The 17,942-nt window shown below is 39.8% G+C and overlaps 1 protein-coding gene across 1 annotated transcript in view; it reads right to left on the reverse strand.

Moving 5' to 3' along the window:
- Window positions 1-420: 420 nt before the first annotated feature.
- Window positions 421-17,942, reverse strand: part of MYOM1 (myomesin 1) — a 71,799-nt gene continuing 54,277 nt past the window's right edge. The window contains exons 25-37 of the mRNA XM_010006927.1: window positions 17,407-17,543; window positions 16,415-16,559; window positions 15,731-15,790; window positions 15,406-15,473; window positions 14,422-14,535; window positions 13,694-13,781; window positions 12,873-12,911; window positions 12,676-12,781; window positions 10,433-10,596; window positions 9,014-9,050; window positions 8,673-8,695; window positions 7,003-7,058; window positions 421-714 (exon numbers count right to left, since the gene is read on the reverse strand). Of these exons, the coding sequence (XP_010005229.1) occupies window positions 421-714; window positions 7,003-7,058; window positions 8,673-8,695; window positions 9,014-9,050; window positions 10,433-10,596; window positions 12,676-12,781; window positions 12,873-12,911; window positions 13,694-13,781; window positions 14,422-14,535; window positions 15,406-15,473; window positions 15,731-15,790; window positions 16,415-16,559; window positions 17,407-17,543 (1,331 nt within the window). The remainder of the gene's footprint in view (window positions 715-7,002; window positions 7,059-8,672; window positions 8,696-9,013; window positions 9,051-10,432; window positions 10,597-12,675; window positions 12,782-12,872; window positions 12,912-13,693; window positions 13,782-14,421; window positions 14,536-15,405; window positions 15,474-15,730; window positions 15,791-16,414; window positions 16,560-17,406; window positions 17,544-17,942) is intronic.

A 17,942-nucleotide genomic window follows, 5' to 3' on the forward strand; every position in this document is an offset into this window, starting at 1 on the left:
CTATGCTACTTTACCAAAGGTGGAACAAATCTAAACTGCTGCTCAAAAACTCCTCAGTCATTTTTTTCTTTTTCCATCTACCTCATCAGTTGCCTCCACTGAAACAATTCTTCACCTTTTCCATTTCTGTTATTGGGTCAAATGCTTTAGGAAGAGGGTCAAATGGCAGACCTGTGTTTCCAGCCAGCATGCATTTGGTCTGGCTGAAGATGCTACAACTAGGTTCTCTGAAGTTAGCAGTAAGACAATATTTAGAAAAGGCCCTGTTCTCTCTGGCATAATTAAGTGTATTAGAAGCAAAAGTGAAGTGAATGGAAAAATCTAAGGCTGCCTGCTAAAGCAGAAAGCCATTTACACACATCAATTATGTCAGCCTGTCATCCAAAATCTCCCCCACGCTTCTGTTTCCTACTCTTCAATTCACGCTTTTGTTTTCTTATCTTCTTTCTTATCCTCTTGCTCAGACTGTCTCTCTTCCTCAGGTATGAACACACTTACAGTGACATCGCTGGTCTCTGTGCCGTACTTGTTCTTCACCACAAGGCTGTATTTCCCAGAGTCGAGCGTGGACACATTAGAAATGCTGAAGCTGACATTTTTTCCAGATTCAAATTTCAGGATGCAATTAGCATCTGATACCAATGATTTTTCATTCTTCAGCCATGAGACCTCTGGAGTGGGATCTCCCCAGACAGTGCAAGAAAGATTAAGTGCCTATAGAAAAAAGTACAAAGGGAATTACAGGTACACAGTCAGTAAATATTTGGTGTGTGTTTTGATGCCTGACTTTTCAAATGTTCCAACCCCCTATTTAGCTTACTGCTTTTAGTAAATGGATGTGTATCATCATCACCAATCAATATTTTTATCAGTCTTCTGTATCAAAAAGGAAAAGAAGTAACTCAGTTAATTAAAAAAACTCCATTAAAACCTCTCAATATTTTATGGACCTTCTTCTCTACTCTCATATTCATTCGCAGAACTTTCCCCTTGCATATTTTTTATTAAAAAGTAGATATTAACTGCATTGGTTTGTTGGACCTGAAATGAGAATTTAAGAAGCCATCAAATGGGTTTGTTTGCTTTAAGTTCACTGTACAATTGCTACCGAAGTATAGAAAGTGTGCCTGCCTTTTTAAATAACTAAGAACAAAGTGTTCCTGGAATATTTTGTTTAATTCAGGATCTTTTTAAATTATGCCCTGACAGGTCTTCCATGAATTGTTTCATGCGCTTCTATAAAGCTATTTTTAACTGAAATGAATACAGGCTTTACTCTTTCTTTTGTGTTCATGTATTTCCCTTAGATGTTGGTAACGTTTGTAAGAGCCCAGTTCAATCCCACCAGACTGAAGGAAGCATCTTCATTATCAGTGAGTCAGTTGCTGGAGACGATACTGGCAGTTGGATATTTTCTCTAGGCTGGCAAGTCTATTATGCATACAAATTTCAGGACTCCTTTTTTTGTTGCCAGCTGAGAAATTCATGTTTGATACCAATGCATATAAATGATCCCCTCCTCCAGTCACAATGTCATGGGAATCTTCTCAAAAGAATTTGCAAAAATAAACATTGCATAGAGAGTCAAATGTGAAAAATATTCATATGAAATTTCAGTGGTTCACAGGCCTTTAATCTGGACCTTCATTTAGGAAGGAATCTGTGTCTAAGTATTAAATAGTACATTGGTCTGAACTTAATAAGTTATTCAAAGTGCATTTTTTTAAAATGGAAATTGAAGAATTTTACTGCAGATAAAATGGTCTTCAGTGGTTTGTTAGGAACAGACTGAGTCATAAGGAATGGACAGCCTTCCACTTGACTGGAATCAAGTTCCTCTTCCATATTTTTTTGAAATCTCTTGATAAATACATGTCAAAAACAGAGATAACTGGATAGCATTCATATTGTTGACCCTATAGGCTGTTGTGATAAAAAAAGCTACTGTGAGAAATCTATTTAACAGGCTACCTTCCTTTCGCCTCTCTGCTTCTTATTTGGTAGTGTGAGGGCAAAAGACAGGACAGAAGAGAGACACCCAGAAGGTTGCTGAAATGAGCAGGTAGAAAAAATGGTACCTCTGTACAAATGAAAGATTTTTGTACCTCTGAGAACATAATAAAAATCAGATAAAACTCTACATCCCCTAACAACCAAAATGAGAACAAAAGGGAGGGGCAAGTCTTTCCTCTATCAATGACATAGAATTGTTGGTACTGAAGGAAAGGCAAATTCCAAGTGAGAGGTGGTGGAAATGGCCTCTGATTTCCTACAGCACCCACAGCTGGTAACCACATGGAGCTGTTGACTACCTTCTCTCATAGGCCACCAGTTTGGATGCGAATGTGGTTTTGATTGCTGTATCAGTGAGTCAGTTGCTGGAGACGATACTGGCAGTTGGATATTTTCTCTAGGCTGGCAAGTCTATTATGCACACAAATTTCAGGACTCCTTTTTTTGTTGCCAGCTGAGAAATTCATGTTTGATACCAATGCATATAAATGATCCCCTCCTCCAGTCACAATGTCATGGGAATCTTCTCAAAAGAATTTGCAAAAATAAACATTGCATAGAGAGTCAAATGTGAAAAATATTCATATGAAATTTCAGTGGTTCACAGGCCTTTAATCTGGACCTTCATTTAGGAAGGAATCTGTGTCTAAGTATTAAATAGTACATTGGTCTGAACTTAATAAGTTATTCAAAGTGCATTTTTTTAAAATGGAAATTGAAGAATTTTACTGCAGATAAAATGGTCTTCAGTGGTTTGTTAGGAACAGACTGAGTCATAAGGAATGGACAGCCTTCCACTTGACTGGAATCAAGTTCCTCTTCCATATTTTTTTGAAATCTCTTGATAAATACATGTCAAAAACAGAGATAACTGGATAGCATTCATATTGTTGACCCTATAGGCTGTTGTGATAAAAAAAGCTACTGTGAGAAATCTATTTAACAGGCTACCTTCCTTTCGCCTCTCTGCTTCTTATTTGGTAGTGTGAGGGCAAAAGACAGGACAGAAGAGAGACACCCAGAAGGTTGCTGAAATGAGCAGGTAGAAAAAATGGTACCTCTGTACAAATGAAAGATTTTTGTACCTCTGAGAACATAATAAAAATCAGATAAAACTCTACATCCCCTAACAACCAAAATGAGAACAAAAGGGAGGGGCAAGTCTTTCCTCTATCAATGACATAGAATTGTTGGTACTGAAGGAAAGGCAAATTCCAAGTGAGAGGTGGTGGAAATGGCCTCTGATTTCCTACAGCACCCACAGCTGGTAACCACATGGAGCTGTTGACTACCTTCTCTCATAGGCCACCAGTTTGGATGCGAATGTGGTTTTGATTGCTGTATCAATCCATCTTTTGGAAACACAAGAAGAACACAAGAGGTTTTGCATATGCTCCTCTTCCTTATCACTCTCAACACAAACATGCCCTCAGCCTCAGCCAGACATTGCCTTGTGGGTCCCTTTGGGTGCTTGGTATTTCTTAAATGTCTTCCAGTTCTCTAGCAAGCAAGACATCACCATTGAGTAGCCCCAGCTGCCACTCCAAGATGCTAATGAGCTGATGTCCATGTCTAGACAGCTCTATGAGTGGCAGTATTCAAACCTCAGATGTTTGAAGTGGTGTCAGTACTCATTAATTCAAAGAGATTCAAGCTGCAGTGGTTTTTTTCTTCTAAAAAATAATTTCTAAAATAATTCATTACAGAAGCTACATTTTGCTTAACTTTGCATCACTAATTCCTGTTTTGACATCTGTGTTCCTCTTTATCTTCCTGACTCTCATTTATTTTCCAGCTATTAATGTGGAGAGATGTATCTTATCATTCAGTACATAGATGGTGATATCTTTGGTTTTCTGGAATGTAATTCCATAATTATGGATCCTTCACCAAGGAGAAGTGATCACCCACTAAGACTGCACCTATCTGTTTCAGATATTCTGTTTTATAGGCAGGAGATTGTCTTTGCTCATGTGTTCATAAGCTAATACCTATCTTTATTGCTCACAGAAACCCCTGATTAGAATGCTGTGTGCAACCTGAAATTCTTATCCTGGTACAGTGTGTCCTGTCCTCCTTGCCCCTTCAAGATACCTCCCAGCTTTTCAGTAGCTATCTGGCTTTCATGACTGTTGGGGAGGCAGGGAAAGGACTGGAAACCTGTCTAGATGTTGTGGTGAGTGAATGAAATCTATCAGGAAATCTGAACTCTGTAAAATCTCAGGTGACTAAAACCCATCTCTTTGAACTGGATCTCAGTATTTCAGAGCTCCATATAGAAGTTACCACAAGTCTGGACCTGGGGCATTAAGGCATGTGCACTTGGCAGGAGGTGCAAGACCTGTTGTGCCCCCTTCACCTTTTCTGCCCTTCACTGCAGATTATCCTGAGTAGGAGAATATGGGTGTAGAGTATTGCTGTTCCTCCTGCTATTAGCACAAACTCATTTTTATGAGAAACACATAATCACAGAATCCTAGGGTTTGGAAGGGACCTTGAAAGATCATCTAGTCCAACCCTCCTGCCAGAGCAGGGTCACCTAGAGCACATCACACAGGAACTTGTCCAGGAGGGTTTTGAATGTCTCCAGAGAAGGAGACTCCACAACCTCTCTGGGCAGCCTGTTCCAGTGCTCTGTCACTCTCACAGGAAAGAAGTTCTTTCTGATATTCATGTGGAACCTCCTATGCTCCAGTTTGCACCCATTGCCCCTTGTCCAAGAGAGGTTTGGGTTAAGATGCAGTGAGTGAACTGAAGCAGCTCAATCATGGGAACGTGCTCCCTTCTTTCAGCCTACCTGTGAGGGCACCTACTTCTGGCAGAAGGGTAGAATGGGGAGTTGGTGGGCAGAAGGATGCAACATGTTGCTTCTACATCAGATTCCTAAGCCTCTCTTTTTCAAATTAAACCCCCTTGCTCACTTACAGGCCTTCACTGAAACAGCCATCTAGATTAATTTGCCCAGCTGTACACAATATTTATTCTAGTATTCTCTGTGAGGTCAAATTCCTCCCTAATAAGAGCTGACACTTAGCCTTTTCCAATTATATCGCACTGCTGAAGAGCATTTCTGCCTATCAGTGGAAGCCTCTTAGGCCATCTGGAACACTGCTTGATTAACACTAGGTAAACACTGGTTCATTCATTCTCACACATATCCTTCAGCTCACCATAAGAAGCTAATAAACAGTGTCACAGTCTCAGTGTTAAGTTGAAGTTTGAGATATGCATATGCTTGGAAGTTCAATCTAGGAATATCAATCTGTTCATACAACTCTAGTTATGGCTGCACTGGCTTTCAGAATCAAAGCTTGCAATTGCCAGCCCTCTGCTGCCTCATTTACTGTTTTTCAGAATCCTTTATGGTTGTGCAATTTGCATGAATTACACAACAGAGAACTGCATTCCCCTCTCTCCAGCATATATGCAAACAATAGACAGATGAGCCAACACCACCCAAACAAACACTGTTTTCCCTGATCACTCTCTGTCCTGCTCCGTTTCTCAAAACAATCATCTACTGAAGATAGAAACATAAGGTCAAGGATATTTGTCTCGAGTTCCGGGAGTTTTTCAGTCACTTACTCAAACATCACCAATGTCCTTGCTATCAAGGAAAATGTGTGTCTGGGTAAGATTTTGCAACTCATTTCTTACAAACTCACTTTTTATAAACTCTAAACATTTTACTTCAGGGAGCTTGTACTCAAATTCATATCAACTGTCTTTTGGCAGAAAGCTTGAAACTGGTAATAACCACACAATTTTATCCCCTGCTGAAGCTGTTTGAGAATCTCATCTTCAAGCAGAAGCACTGTTAGCTGAGAATCTGCAAATTCATTCTGTTTCTTTGTGTCTTCTACCTACAGTTATCAGTGCTTCTTATTTCTGCAGCATTTTCCAAACTGCTAAATCCTTTAATGAAAGGTTTAATCAAATGTTATCTCATTTTTTAATGCAAACATTCTTAATTTTCCCAGAAGTGCTACAGTCCACTGTCTGCTGGCTATGTTGTATCTCATGTTATTAAGTGATTCAGGCCAAGATTTTAGATGCTAAACACTTCTGCTCAGCTTAGGATCACACCCTTTTAACCCAGCTGACCTACTGCCAGGTAAAGCCAGAAATACCAGAAAGCTGCCTTACTGTAGCTGTCATGTTACAGGTTTCCAGTGCCATTCACATGCCCTATTTCATTGTTCAGACGTTGTAAAGAGGAACTGGCTAGTGGCAGACTACTGGGAAGTGAAGAGCAGGCACTTCTTGGCCTCAGAACTATTAAGCAGCAACTTGTAGAAGCAGCGTGTTGGGAAAAGGTTGTGAGATTGAGAACTGACTTTCTGGGTCATCTGTTCTGTGCTCAAGCACTGATGTAGCCATGTTCCTCTGGGAGTGCCTTACAATGACCTTTTGGTTAAACTCTGATCATATAACCCAGTGTAACACCAGTGACTTCTTTTGACTGCCATCTTGTTTAGTCCCATGAAACAGAGAAAACTGGCTCCTTTTGTTTGGATGGGGATTGAGTTAATATGGTCTACTACTTTTACACTCTTTAAAAGATAGCCATGACAGGTGTGATTATCTTGCCACATTGCAAGGAAGTTAACTGCAAAAGACACAGAATCATGAGCTATCTTGTAAAAAAGGAATTAAACTTCCCTGATGCCCTATTACCAAAAAAATATGATTGTGAAACCTGTGCATGAATTTTTAAAGAGCTGATTATATAAGGCATTTTAGTCTCAGTTCACATTGTCATCTCACTTTTATCTAATGCTTAAGAAAAGACACTGCCCTGAATACATAAACCCATCTGTGCAAGAGCGTTGAATTATGTACAGAAAGCAGGAGATGAATAAATAATGTAGCAGGTTTTAAAGATGGCATCTTAAAAAAAAAAAAAAAAAAAAAGGCAATATTTTCTAATCATTGAAAGGCATTCAAGCTGTTGGGCTGTTGTGTAAAGCTTCAGTTAGTTTACTGTACCTTGCCCTCCTGGATGGTGACAACATCTGGCAAACCTCCGAGTACCCGAGCACGATCTGGAAATAAATAAGCGTAATTTTCTTTTGTGTCTCAAGGTGAACTGTGTCCCAGATTTTGTTTCCCCTCTAGTTCTTTCTTCTTATCCTATTTATGTCTTATATATTTACTTGTCTCTAATATCTGCAGTCAGAGAGATTTATTCTACATTCTTAGAACACCATTTGGACTTTAAAAAACATTGAATTCACAGCAAAAGATGTGTTAATAGCTGGTGTCAATCATGTTTAGAGAGAATTTCAGTACTGTGCTGTGTCCTGCAGATTTCGCCATCAATTCAGTGTTACTTCTGAGTGCACCAAAAAAAATTCTGAATTTTTGAGATCTACTGCTCTAAATTGTCAGTGTCATAAACTTAAAACGTTGTGTTTCCAAAAGGAAATGAATGTCACCTAATGAAGTAGTGTGATCAGGTTTTATTCTAAATACAGACCTCAGTCTCAGGGACAGCAGTGACATTCAGTGCTTTTGAAGTATCTGGGTGTAAATAGATTGATATCTGGTCTAATTTGAAGCTCACAGTCACACGGGAATCTTACACAAATACAAATAAGCTGATCACATGCAGGCTTTTGTGCACTTATTCTGGAATATGGATTTTGTTCATTATACGTCTTGGTGGAGCCTGGCAGAGGAAGGAAATGACTATACTGAATGTTCCCCTCTGATGTATTCTGTAAAAGATGTGCTCTGGAGCACAGAGATAACAGCCTTATGAGACCAGGAATGGGACTGTGTTGTGTCAGTTAACATGCCACCCCCTTATGAATGGTCAAGGGTTAGAAATTATATGCTCAGGGCAGGGCTATTACTGATGCCTTCGTGCTCTCAGCTGGGACTCCTTGTGGTCTCTGTACACATCCAAGCCCCTCTCTATTTGGAGTGTATGGCCAGGAGTTAGCTCTGATCACTCTACACAGTTTTCTCCAATAACTTTTTAAAGGCCACTTCTGCCCTAATTTCTATACAGATTTGAAATTCATCTGCAGTGGGAGAACTTTTTGATGTGTTAAAATTTTTCCCATGCATTTTTCTGTAAATAGGGAGAATATTGAGCTTAATAACTCAAGCTGAATTCTAATGACTTGTTCCTTAAGTAATTCTTACACATTTTTGTTTTAGTTGCTATGGTGGCCTTGACACATGTGCAAAAGTAACAGAAGATTAAGGGATTGGTCTGTAAGCAACACAAAATCTATTGTTGTTTTCTTGCATCTCTATGCAATGCAGAGCCATTTGACATTTTGGATAGTTCAAAACTAGCCAAATAATTTCCTTCATCTTTGTAAACTTTTGTGAAGGGAACATGCATGAGAGAACTCATTAGTAAAGATCATTTTTAGAGTAGACTAACTAGTAAGATAACAGGAGTTTAGACTGAAAAAAATCAATGTAACTCATAACTGTAGTGGTATTAGCTGCAGTGTGGACCAATGTCCACATGTGTCACTCTCCTTGCTTCTCCTTGGTGTAAGGACAAATTCATTTTAGGGTGAGCACATGCACCTACACAAGTATACATGCCCTGTCTCTCCCAACACACAACCTTCGTGCAGAGGAAGAAACCTTTGTAAAGGCTTTATTACAACCATTGTCAAAGAAGGGCCACTTACTTTTCTCTGCAATCGCAGCTTGCCTAAAATTGAAAAGAGAACAAAATAAAAGTCCAATTTCAGTTAAGGTTTACTTAGAGTGATTTAAAAATTGCTTATCTTTTTTAATTGCCTTTAATCTGTTACGGCAAATCTCTCCCATCATCTGGCAATACTGCTTATTCTTCGTTACCTAACTGTTATATAAGAATTACACCAAAGAAGTCACATGCAAAACTCCTACAGACTTCTGTAGGACTAGGATTTGTTTCACAGGATATATTTAGCTACAGCATAAACCAAACAAACACTCTTACTATTTTATGGCTGCCATCACTGTGTTTAGATGGCATAATACTTACTTTAATCTCTGGAACTCAGCAAAGGCCTCGTCAAATGCTTTGGGAAGAGAAAAGTTGATTTCAAAGGTAGGTTAAGAGATAAATTATCACAAGTTTAAATTTATAGTGTGGAATTGAATTAAAAATGTAGACATAATTAAAGAAGTATTAATGTATGGCTGTATGCATATTGTATAAGTCCTAAAATGCTGGATGAGTCAACTAATTAAGGCCATCTTGTAAATGGCAGCTGTTACATATACATATGAATGCAAAAACACACGTTTTTTCTTCTAAAATGCAGACTTTAAGGCAAAGAGCAGGAAAGTAATAGGCTGAAATTATCTCACAAAACAGAGGAAGAAACTCACAATACACAACTTATGTGATAGCTTATGGCAGTGGTGTCCCAAACGTTTTTGATCATGCAGCCCTACAGGTCAAAATTTTTGAGCATGCACTGCCAATATGTCTATATTTATTTATTTATATGTGATATAGATATACTACTGAAGTTCTCATATTTTCTTCGTGCACCCCAGTAGATCATATTACACACCCTACTTGGGATACCACTGATTTATGGAATACAAGAGATATTTTTTCAGTGTTTCTCACATCTGCTTTGATGGCCATGAAAAAAACAGAACACAAGCTGCTGTCTCCTTCATAAATTCAGGCTAAGCTACCATAATGTGGTAAGTCAGCCCCTCCACTTTGAAAGGGAAGAAGAAATATCTTTTCTCAGGAAGTGGGAACAGAGTAAAGAAAAAACAACATGGAGATGATTATAAGGTTATTGCCCTTATGCAGTGCTTGCAGACTCAAAATGAAGCTTTAGTGATGGGAACAGCAGAGGATGGAAACTTGGCAGTTCAGAAAGAGTTAATCTGTTCTCTAAGATCTGAGAGGCCTCTTAGAGTAAAAGCTTCTAACAGTCAATCCAAATAATTTTAGCTGTTCCCCTAACAGTCCTTCATCATGCTGATGAAAGGTCTTGACGTCTCAGAAGAATAAGGAGCCCTATTATATCCATCAAAGAAACACAGCAGGAAAGTAACAGAACAAACTTGTCTCTCACTTCCTCCCCCCAATATTACTTGGAAAGGAGAGACAGAGAAGGCATTCAGTGCTACAACTCATATTTAAAACTGCCAATCAATGCCAGCCACACAAGCGGTTTTGTAAGATAGCTCAGAAACTGGGCAGACTGTAAGTGGGTATTTGGAATAGGAAAAAGCCATTCATAATTTATGACCCGAGACCATATGTTGGGGAAAACAAACTGCACTGTCCCCACAAACACTGCCAGGTGGTTGGGTATGCACACACCATACAGCCCTAAAAGCAGCAGGTCTACAGCAAGATCCTACTGTAGATGTGCCTGCCTTGTGTGCTAATGCCCACATGCAAATGTTGTTGGCAGAGGGAATGGCCTACCTTGTCCAGAAAGATCCACTGTCTTTTTGTGTCCTGTTTTACCATCAAAGAGTTCCATTGTATATCTGCCTTTGTCCTGTGGAGTTGGCTCATTGATCTGCAGCCAGACCTGCTCCCCGGTGACACCAGTCTTCACCCGGTCAGTAAACTTAATCTGGGTATCGCTGAAAAATACACAACAATGTTACCCTTTTGTTTTGCTGGATAATAAATTGCATTTGCTCATGAGTCATCAAGTAGATCTGCAGTTGATAAATTATTTCCAAGGTACTACTATGGTAGGCCACCATATTTTTAAGCTTTCAAATTACTGGAACTTGTTCCAGTACTTAAAGGGTGGCTACAAAGAAAATAGAGACTCTCTATTTGCAAGGAGTAGCATTGAAAAGACAAGGGGCAATGGGCACGAGTTGCTCCAGGGGAGATTCCAATTGGACGGAAGAGGTAAATTTTTCACCATGAGGACAGTCCAACATTGCAATAGTCTCCCAAGGGAAGTGGTAGAGTCCGCCACACTGGACAGTTCTAAGTCTCAGCTTGACAGGGTGCTGAGCCCTGTCATAAAAACTATAGTAATACCTAGAAAGGTTGAACCAGAAGATCCTTGATGTTTCTTCCCACCTGGCATTCTATGATTTCATGAAGTCCAATTCTTACTCAGGCTGTGGGCCAGTAAGATAGAATTGACACCACAGTCTTTCCCTGTTCAAACTCTAGCTCTCCTCAAAGCTTACATATTATTCTGTGACCTGAGCCATAGAAGACTCATACAGATTTAAAGTCCAGCTCTGTAAAGGGTAATTCATGCATTCAAGTTCTCTTTTTAGCATAGGTTTATTTCTGCTTGGGCAAAACAAAATTATACAGGGCTGTACCTACTAAAAAAAACAACTTTTGTCACAAATGGTGTTTGCCCACTTGGAATGTTTTCTGATGCTCTGCTATTCTTTTGTGTTTACAATTAAACATACTTTGATGTAAGAATATCTTCTTCCACACAAAAATTATCAATTTCTCAGTTTCCTAGCTAAGAGTAGCTTATTTGATAAATATCTTTTGCCTCATCCAGGGTTACTCTTTTTCTTATCTTTAAAATGATAACTTTGATACACTATAGGAACAAAGAACATTTTTTCCAGATTACATTGATGTGCTTCAAGATGAAACTAGTCTCTAAAAATTAAATACAGAAAAGAGAGAAAGAAATGTGTGAGAAAGGAAAAAAAACAGAATACTGCATCTTCACTTACAGTTTTGAAATACTTAGGGCTGCTGGTGATGTCAGGTCAAAATGGACGCCAAGAAACAGGATACCCTCAAACTGCTTTCATTCCTGTGACAGCATCTGTGTCATTAATTACAGCCAGACTGCTACAGCACATCCTGCATGTTCTGTGCCTCATTTCCATGGGTTTTTAATGAGAGAATAGTAACTCAGATTCCATCCTAAAGACTAAGTACTACCATGTCCACAGGAAGTGAAGCAGCAAAAGTAGTAATAATAGATTTGAAATGATTCAACTGTGTTATTCATCAAATCTAAGTTGTTTACTTATTTGGGCTTTCCAGTGCATGCTGTCTGCACTGGTTGGGAATTCAAAGCTGTCTCATGGATTTGGATATGCAACTCCCATTCATTTTTTGGGGAGCTGGGCATTCAAAGTCTCTTTTAAAACCTCCATTCTTCTGTCTGTCTTGGTTAGGTTCATAGTGCTCACAGGAGAGGGTGTCTGGATTTTACTGCCCTGGGCACATGCTGAAACTTGTTTTGCCTCCTAAATATGAAACCATGCTTTAAGAGGACGTGCCTGCTTGTCCCAATTCTTGTAAATTGCAGCTTGCAGACAAGCAGACCTCCAGGCTAGGTATCTCTCAACCTGTGGCGCTGGCCTTTTTTCATGCTTGTCAGTCTCTCACATTATGTTTGCATCACTCCTTAAAACGGATTCGGGGAAAGATGTAGCTCCCATCTAGGAGGTGGGAAGCACTCTGTTGCAGCACAGCCCTGACAGCATCTTGTGGCATGGGACTGTCTGTCTCACGAGGAAAATGACAAGAGAGCCCTGCACCAGCAACACCTAACTCTCATATTGGTTTCACGTGGGTGTAATGCACTGAAACTAACTCATACAAAAGGGCTCATGAGACATGAGAAGAAATCTGGCCCTTTTCTCTCTCATACATCCTTCTAAGTCTATAAAAACAAAATTGCACTGACTTTTGTGAAGCTTTTGTGTACTTACTTGTGTACCCAGCCTACTCGCAGATCTTCCACATAATAAGTAACATAGGAGTACAGTCTGATACCCTCAGCTGTGCTCTGGATTTTCAGGTCTGTTGCAGATAAAGCTGAAAGAGGAGCACATAGTTTTATGCAGCCATGCAGCCATTCAGAGTGTCACAATGAGTCATTCATTCGAAAAGAGAATTAAGCACTTACCAATCCTTCTGCATACTTCATTCATTAGATCTGCAAAAGCTGTGGAAATAAAATCCAGAGACTAAGACTCTGTGTCTGCAGCTCAAGCATAGTCAATAGCAGGACAAGTACTGGCTCTGAAATATTCTCCTCAGTAAGTTTGAAAAAGAGATTGGACCTACTTTATAAAGCATATTAGAAATCTAAGTAATGCAGAAATAAAGATTGTTATTCCATGATTTACATACTTTATTTAACTTCAGCCTTGATGAATACTGCTGCAGCTGAACAAAACTATATGTTTTTGGATTCTGTTTTGGTTTTGGTTTGAGTTTTTATGTAAGTGTGTGTAGATTACACTATTCTGTTGGAATTCTAACCCATCTATATACATTCTAATGCATAGGGCTTTTCTTCCCTGACCTGGAAATATAAGTGATATTTTAAAAATACAGCAATCACAATAAGTGGAAGGGCCTCTAATTAAATGAATGGCAAAACATAATAAAAATGTGACATTTTTTTAAATCACTTAATTCTAGATTTTTTTCTGTACATGTAGGCTTACACTACTGATGTCCCCCTGCAGAAACCTGTTATAATTTTCCTTAGCATTAGTCATTGTATCCTTCCAAAATTATACAGAATCCAGATGCAATAACCTGTATTTGCTCCTTATTTGAACTGAAAAATCTCAGGTTTTTGTGGCAAGATGAGCTTGCATACAAGTGGAACCAAGCCACGAGAAGGTGACACATGCAGTTGCCTGTACTACCCCGAAGGCACTTGCAGGTGAACAGCCGGGCTGGTGTGGGTAACAGCACCCAGAGAGCAGCTCTGACCTGTGTCCTTCAGCTTGAGCTCACAGGAGTCCTTTCCTCTGTCGTCCTTCAGAATGACTTCGTAAGTTCCAGCATCTTTTCTGGAAAACTGCAATATTGTAACAGTAAAACCAGTTTTGGGAACAGTTGCTGAAGGAAAATCTGTATTTTACTCCTGAACAGAGCTGACAACTTGTCCCCAGGGAGGTGCCCGATGCCAGGGGCTGGGGGTGCCCCAATGTCCCCCCCCTCCCGGTGCCCTGCTCCTGGCTCAGGTGGTGGGGTGGGCCTGGGCTAGGGGGTCCTGGCCTGCAGCTCCCTGACACTTGTTCCCTTCCTCAGCCAAAGAGGGGAGAGCAAAGAGATGAAGAGGTAGTGAATGCAGGTCACCCCCTCTAGCCTGCAGCAAGGCTGGGTATGGGCCAGACACCTCTGGTGAATCCTCTGAAAGCCTGAGTGACAAGCACTTACCAAATGCTATTTGCAACGTAAATGTGGTCTCATTCTGTTGTTAAACTGACATGCAAAGGAAGTGAAAAGCTTATTATCTCTTCTGTCATCATTTCCTGAAACTCTGAACGAGCAGCTGGACATTTGCTTTAGCTAAAACAGATATCATGTGAGTTTTTCCATTTTTAAACCCCACTTCCTTTTTTGATTGTTCTGCTGAAATATCAGATTGGATCGTATCTTTCATCTGAATTTATAACACTAACTTCAGCTGAGGGCTAACAAAGACAGTCACTCACCTCTGATATCAGCAGAGTACACACGCCATCTTTGAAGTCATGTTCTTCATCTACCATTATCTCCCTGTCATCTTTGTACCATACAATGTGTGTTTCCTTCTTAATATTAGCCACCTAAGAGGAATGAAAACCACATCCTAATCACTCTCTTCATTTGAGCAGAGGAACTTATTATTGCACGAGTTAGCCTGTGCAAGTCTCTCATAAAAGAACAGAAAGCTTTACAGCTTGAGCTGTAGTGAGCAGTTGCAGGCCTCTGTTTTAAAATGAGGGATGCAAGAGGGAAACCAGCAGGGATGAAAAGAAAGAGAAAAGGACTGCCAACAGCTTCAAGGATCCCAGGGAACCAGTGACTCCTGCCCAGGAGACTTCCACACATATAAACCAGCTGAAACTCAGAAAGTCCCAGGATTTTCTGGATTTCCAGGATAATAGGAAGAGAAGACATGGTTTCAAGATGAAAGAAGGTAGATTTACATTAGCTATTATGAAGAAATATTCTACTGTGAGGGTGGTGAGACACTGGAAAAAGTTGCCCTGAGAAGCTGCAGATGCCACACCCCCTCCCCATGAGTGCTCAAGGCCAGGTTGGATGGGGCTTGCAGTGACCTTGTCTAATGGGAGGTGTTCCTGCCCATGCCAGGTGGTTGGAACTAGATGATTTTTAAGGTCCCTTCCAACCCAAACCGATCTGTGATTCTGTGATTTACAAAGACTTCTCATTTCTATTCAGGTACCTTTTCCTGGGTGGGTGGCTGATAGACATGTAGGAGAATGTTCAAGCTGTTTTCCAAGGTATTTTGTTACATGTGATGAGCAGTCAGCCCAGCACGATTAGCCTTCAGAGGCTCTGTCACAACCTCATATGCAGCTGGGAGTGCACAAGCAAAGGGCATGTCTTTAGTCCCTTCCCATCTCACCATATGAGTAGTGGTAGGTCAAAGTGCTTTGAACACTGGACTCCATGTTTTCTTTGCCCCTTACCTTACATTTCAACATCACGTTACAGTCATCAGTAACTTCCCATCCCAGTTTATCCACGAAATGAGGACCTGTTTAAAATTACATTTATATTTTACAAGGTCACATCAATGCTATTCCTGATACAAAACCAAAGACAAACATGTTTTTCTTGACAAAAACACTGTTCTATTTTAATGTGGTTTTATTTTTCCTATTTCAACCCCAGAAGGTAAGAAAACATGTAACTGAACAAAAACCCACCTATTTAAAATTAATCTATATAAATACAAACAAACTCTTAACAGACTAACACATACGTCATTCTTATAAATATCCGTATTATCACCTTGTTTCCTGTGCCACTCTTTTCTCTGGAATTCTGCTTCATCCCGTAGCTTCTTGAATACTAGGAATTAAAACCAGCAGGAAAAACAAGGTTAAATATCATCTGCCATTTGTATGGTACTGAATGTCACCATAACAGTGAGGTGCAGCTCTATCCCTTGGAGCACAATAAGAACCCTGCCACAGGGTCAGGTTTTCACTGCACATTTCAAAGTGTCAGGAGCTGATTATGGCTAGCCCAACTTTCCCAGCTGCTTGCAGTCAACAGGAGTTTAATGTGTCATGTCTGATGAAGCGTAATCCCCAATCACATGGATACTTTCCACTCTCCGTAGGAAGGCAAACGAGCAGCAGCAGAGTCAGCAAACTGCTCAAGCTCTAAGAGGTGCAGCTACTTGTTGCTGCCTGAATGGGGTTTGCATGTGGAAAAGTTTCATTCCACTAACAGAAAAAACAACCATAACAGGCTGCAATATATTACATTTCTATAACAATTCCCCTTCCTCATAGCACTTCAAAATTTTAAGCTCACACACGTCCTGTCCTGTATCAGGCAGGCCAGCACACTGACATGAAAACCCACTGAAACATCTATTGGTATTGAAAACAGTGGGAAGTGAAGAAGACAACTAATGTAGTCTTGGTATAATTTTTCCAGCCTACTGTTCAATATAGATGAGCTTACCATCTCCAATGAGGACAAGGCTGGATTGGTTGGTTGCTTTTCCATCCTGCAGTTGGAAAGTGTAAGTCCCTTCATCCTTGTCCTCAAGTTTATCCATAATCATTTCAACAAGGCCAGTATTCTTGTCCACCTTCATTTTGTATTTCTTCAGGAATGGAAAGTAAAGCAATAGTTAATGGATGTAAGAGTCAGAAAATATTTGTCAAGTGTTATATGGTATCTTGGGTGAAATTTTGTTTTCTTTTTTCAGATTTCCACTGTCTCTAGCTCTAGCTCTAAATAAATAAATGAGATATTTGTTAAAGGTGAAACCTATTTACTGATGCTATAAGAGCACATGATGTTCCTGTTGTATGGTGACTACTGTGTTCTTCATTGGAAAATGTTATATTTGCAGCTTTTTAGAATAACACTTTGTTTGGGGAATAGTATATCTTCTAATGTTTTGTGTAGAATGCTCCATCTCTGCCTTCTACCTGATGTCAGTGTTGCAACAAAAGCAGGCCATTTTATGTCTCTGGGGGTAACAAGTTCTGCTGCTGGAAACAACCAGTTGGGAATTTTCCCTTGGTGTAAGAAATTCCTCCAAACAGGAAAGAGAGGTGAGGAATGAGCACAAAGGTATGCTAAGGCCACAGATGAAGGAGAGGGGATGAATCTGGGCTGCTGAAGTGATTCCTTGAAGGCCACAAAAACTTGGACTACTTTTTTACAGGAACTCCTATGGTCCCCACTAGTTAACAGAACATGGTGGTACTCACAAATGTGGCAGGAGGCCATTTAACTCCACTTTATAAACTGCATCCAGTAGAATTCAGCTGCAGCTCAGAACTATGGACAAAAACTTTCTAACAACACTTTCAATGACATAAGTTCTTTCTCATGAAAATGCATTAGTATGGAACACTAGTTGGAAGTATATTGGAGACAGACATTAATACTCATTGGTACTCGTAAAACTGCAAACACATGTAAGCAAGGAAAAGGCTTACCTCTCCATTGAAAATCTCTTTATCATTAAATACAAAGTTGGCCTTTGCATTGCCAGACAGTTTTTCAGCTTGCAACCAGAATCTCACTTCTCCTTTTTCTAAAATTTCCACCGCCAACTCAGAGGCAAGTGGAACAGCTACAAAGAAGAAAGAAAACAATTAAGTATATCCTTTGTCTGTAGCCCAATAACAATTTTCCTCTATAATCAGAAAGCCCTTTCTTCCTTTTGTACTTGTATGGTGTATGCAAGGTAACTAGCTTATGATAGTTCTTCATATAGACAGAATGCCTCTCAGCCCACATAGGATGACATGAAAGATTTAATCTTTTGATCCTTCAATCACAAGGGCTGTACAGACTGGGAGTGTGCAGGATTTTATTTATGCTGGTGCCCCTCCATTCTAATACAAGGCCAAATCTATTTCAAAGGTAAACTGCAAATATCTCTGCAGCATGATGTGAGTCTGTAAGGTGCAGACCTATGTTTAATGAGACACTTAACAATGTTACTGTAAAACAGTGAATTGACTCAGCA

The sequence above is a fragment of the Chaetura pelagica genome, unplaced genomic scaffold (assembly GCF_000747805.2).
Source record: "Chaetura pelagica isolate M959 unplaced genomic scaffold, ChaPel_1.0 scaffold109, whole genome shotgun sequence".
Taxonomy (NCBI): domain Eukaryota; kingdom Metazoa; phylum Chordata; class Aves; order Apodiformes; family Apodidae; genus Chaetura; species Chaetura pelagica.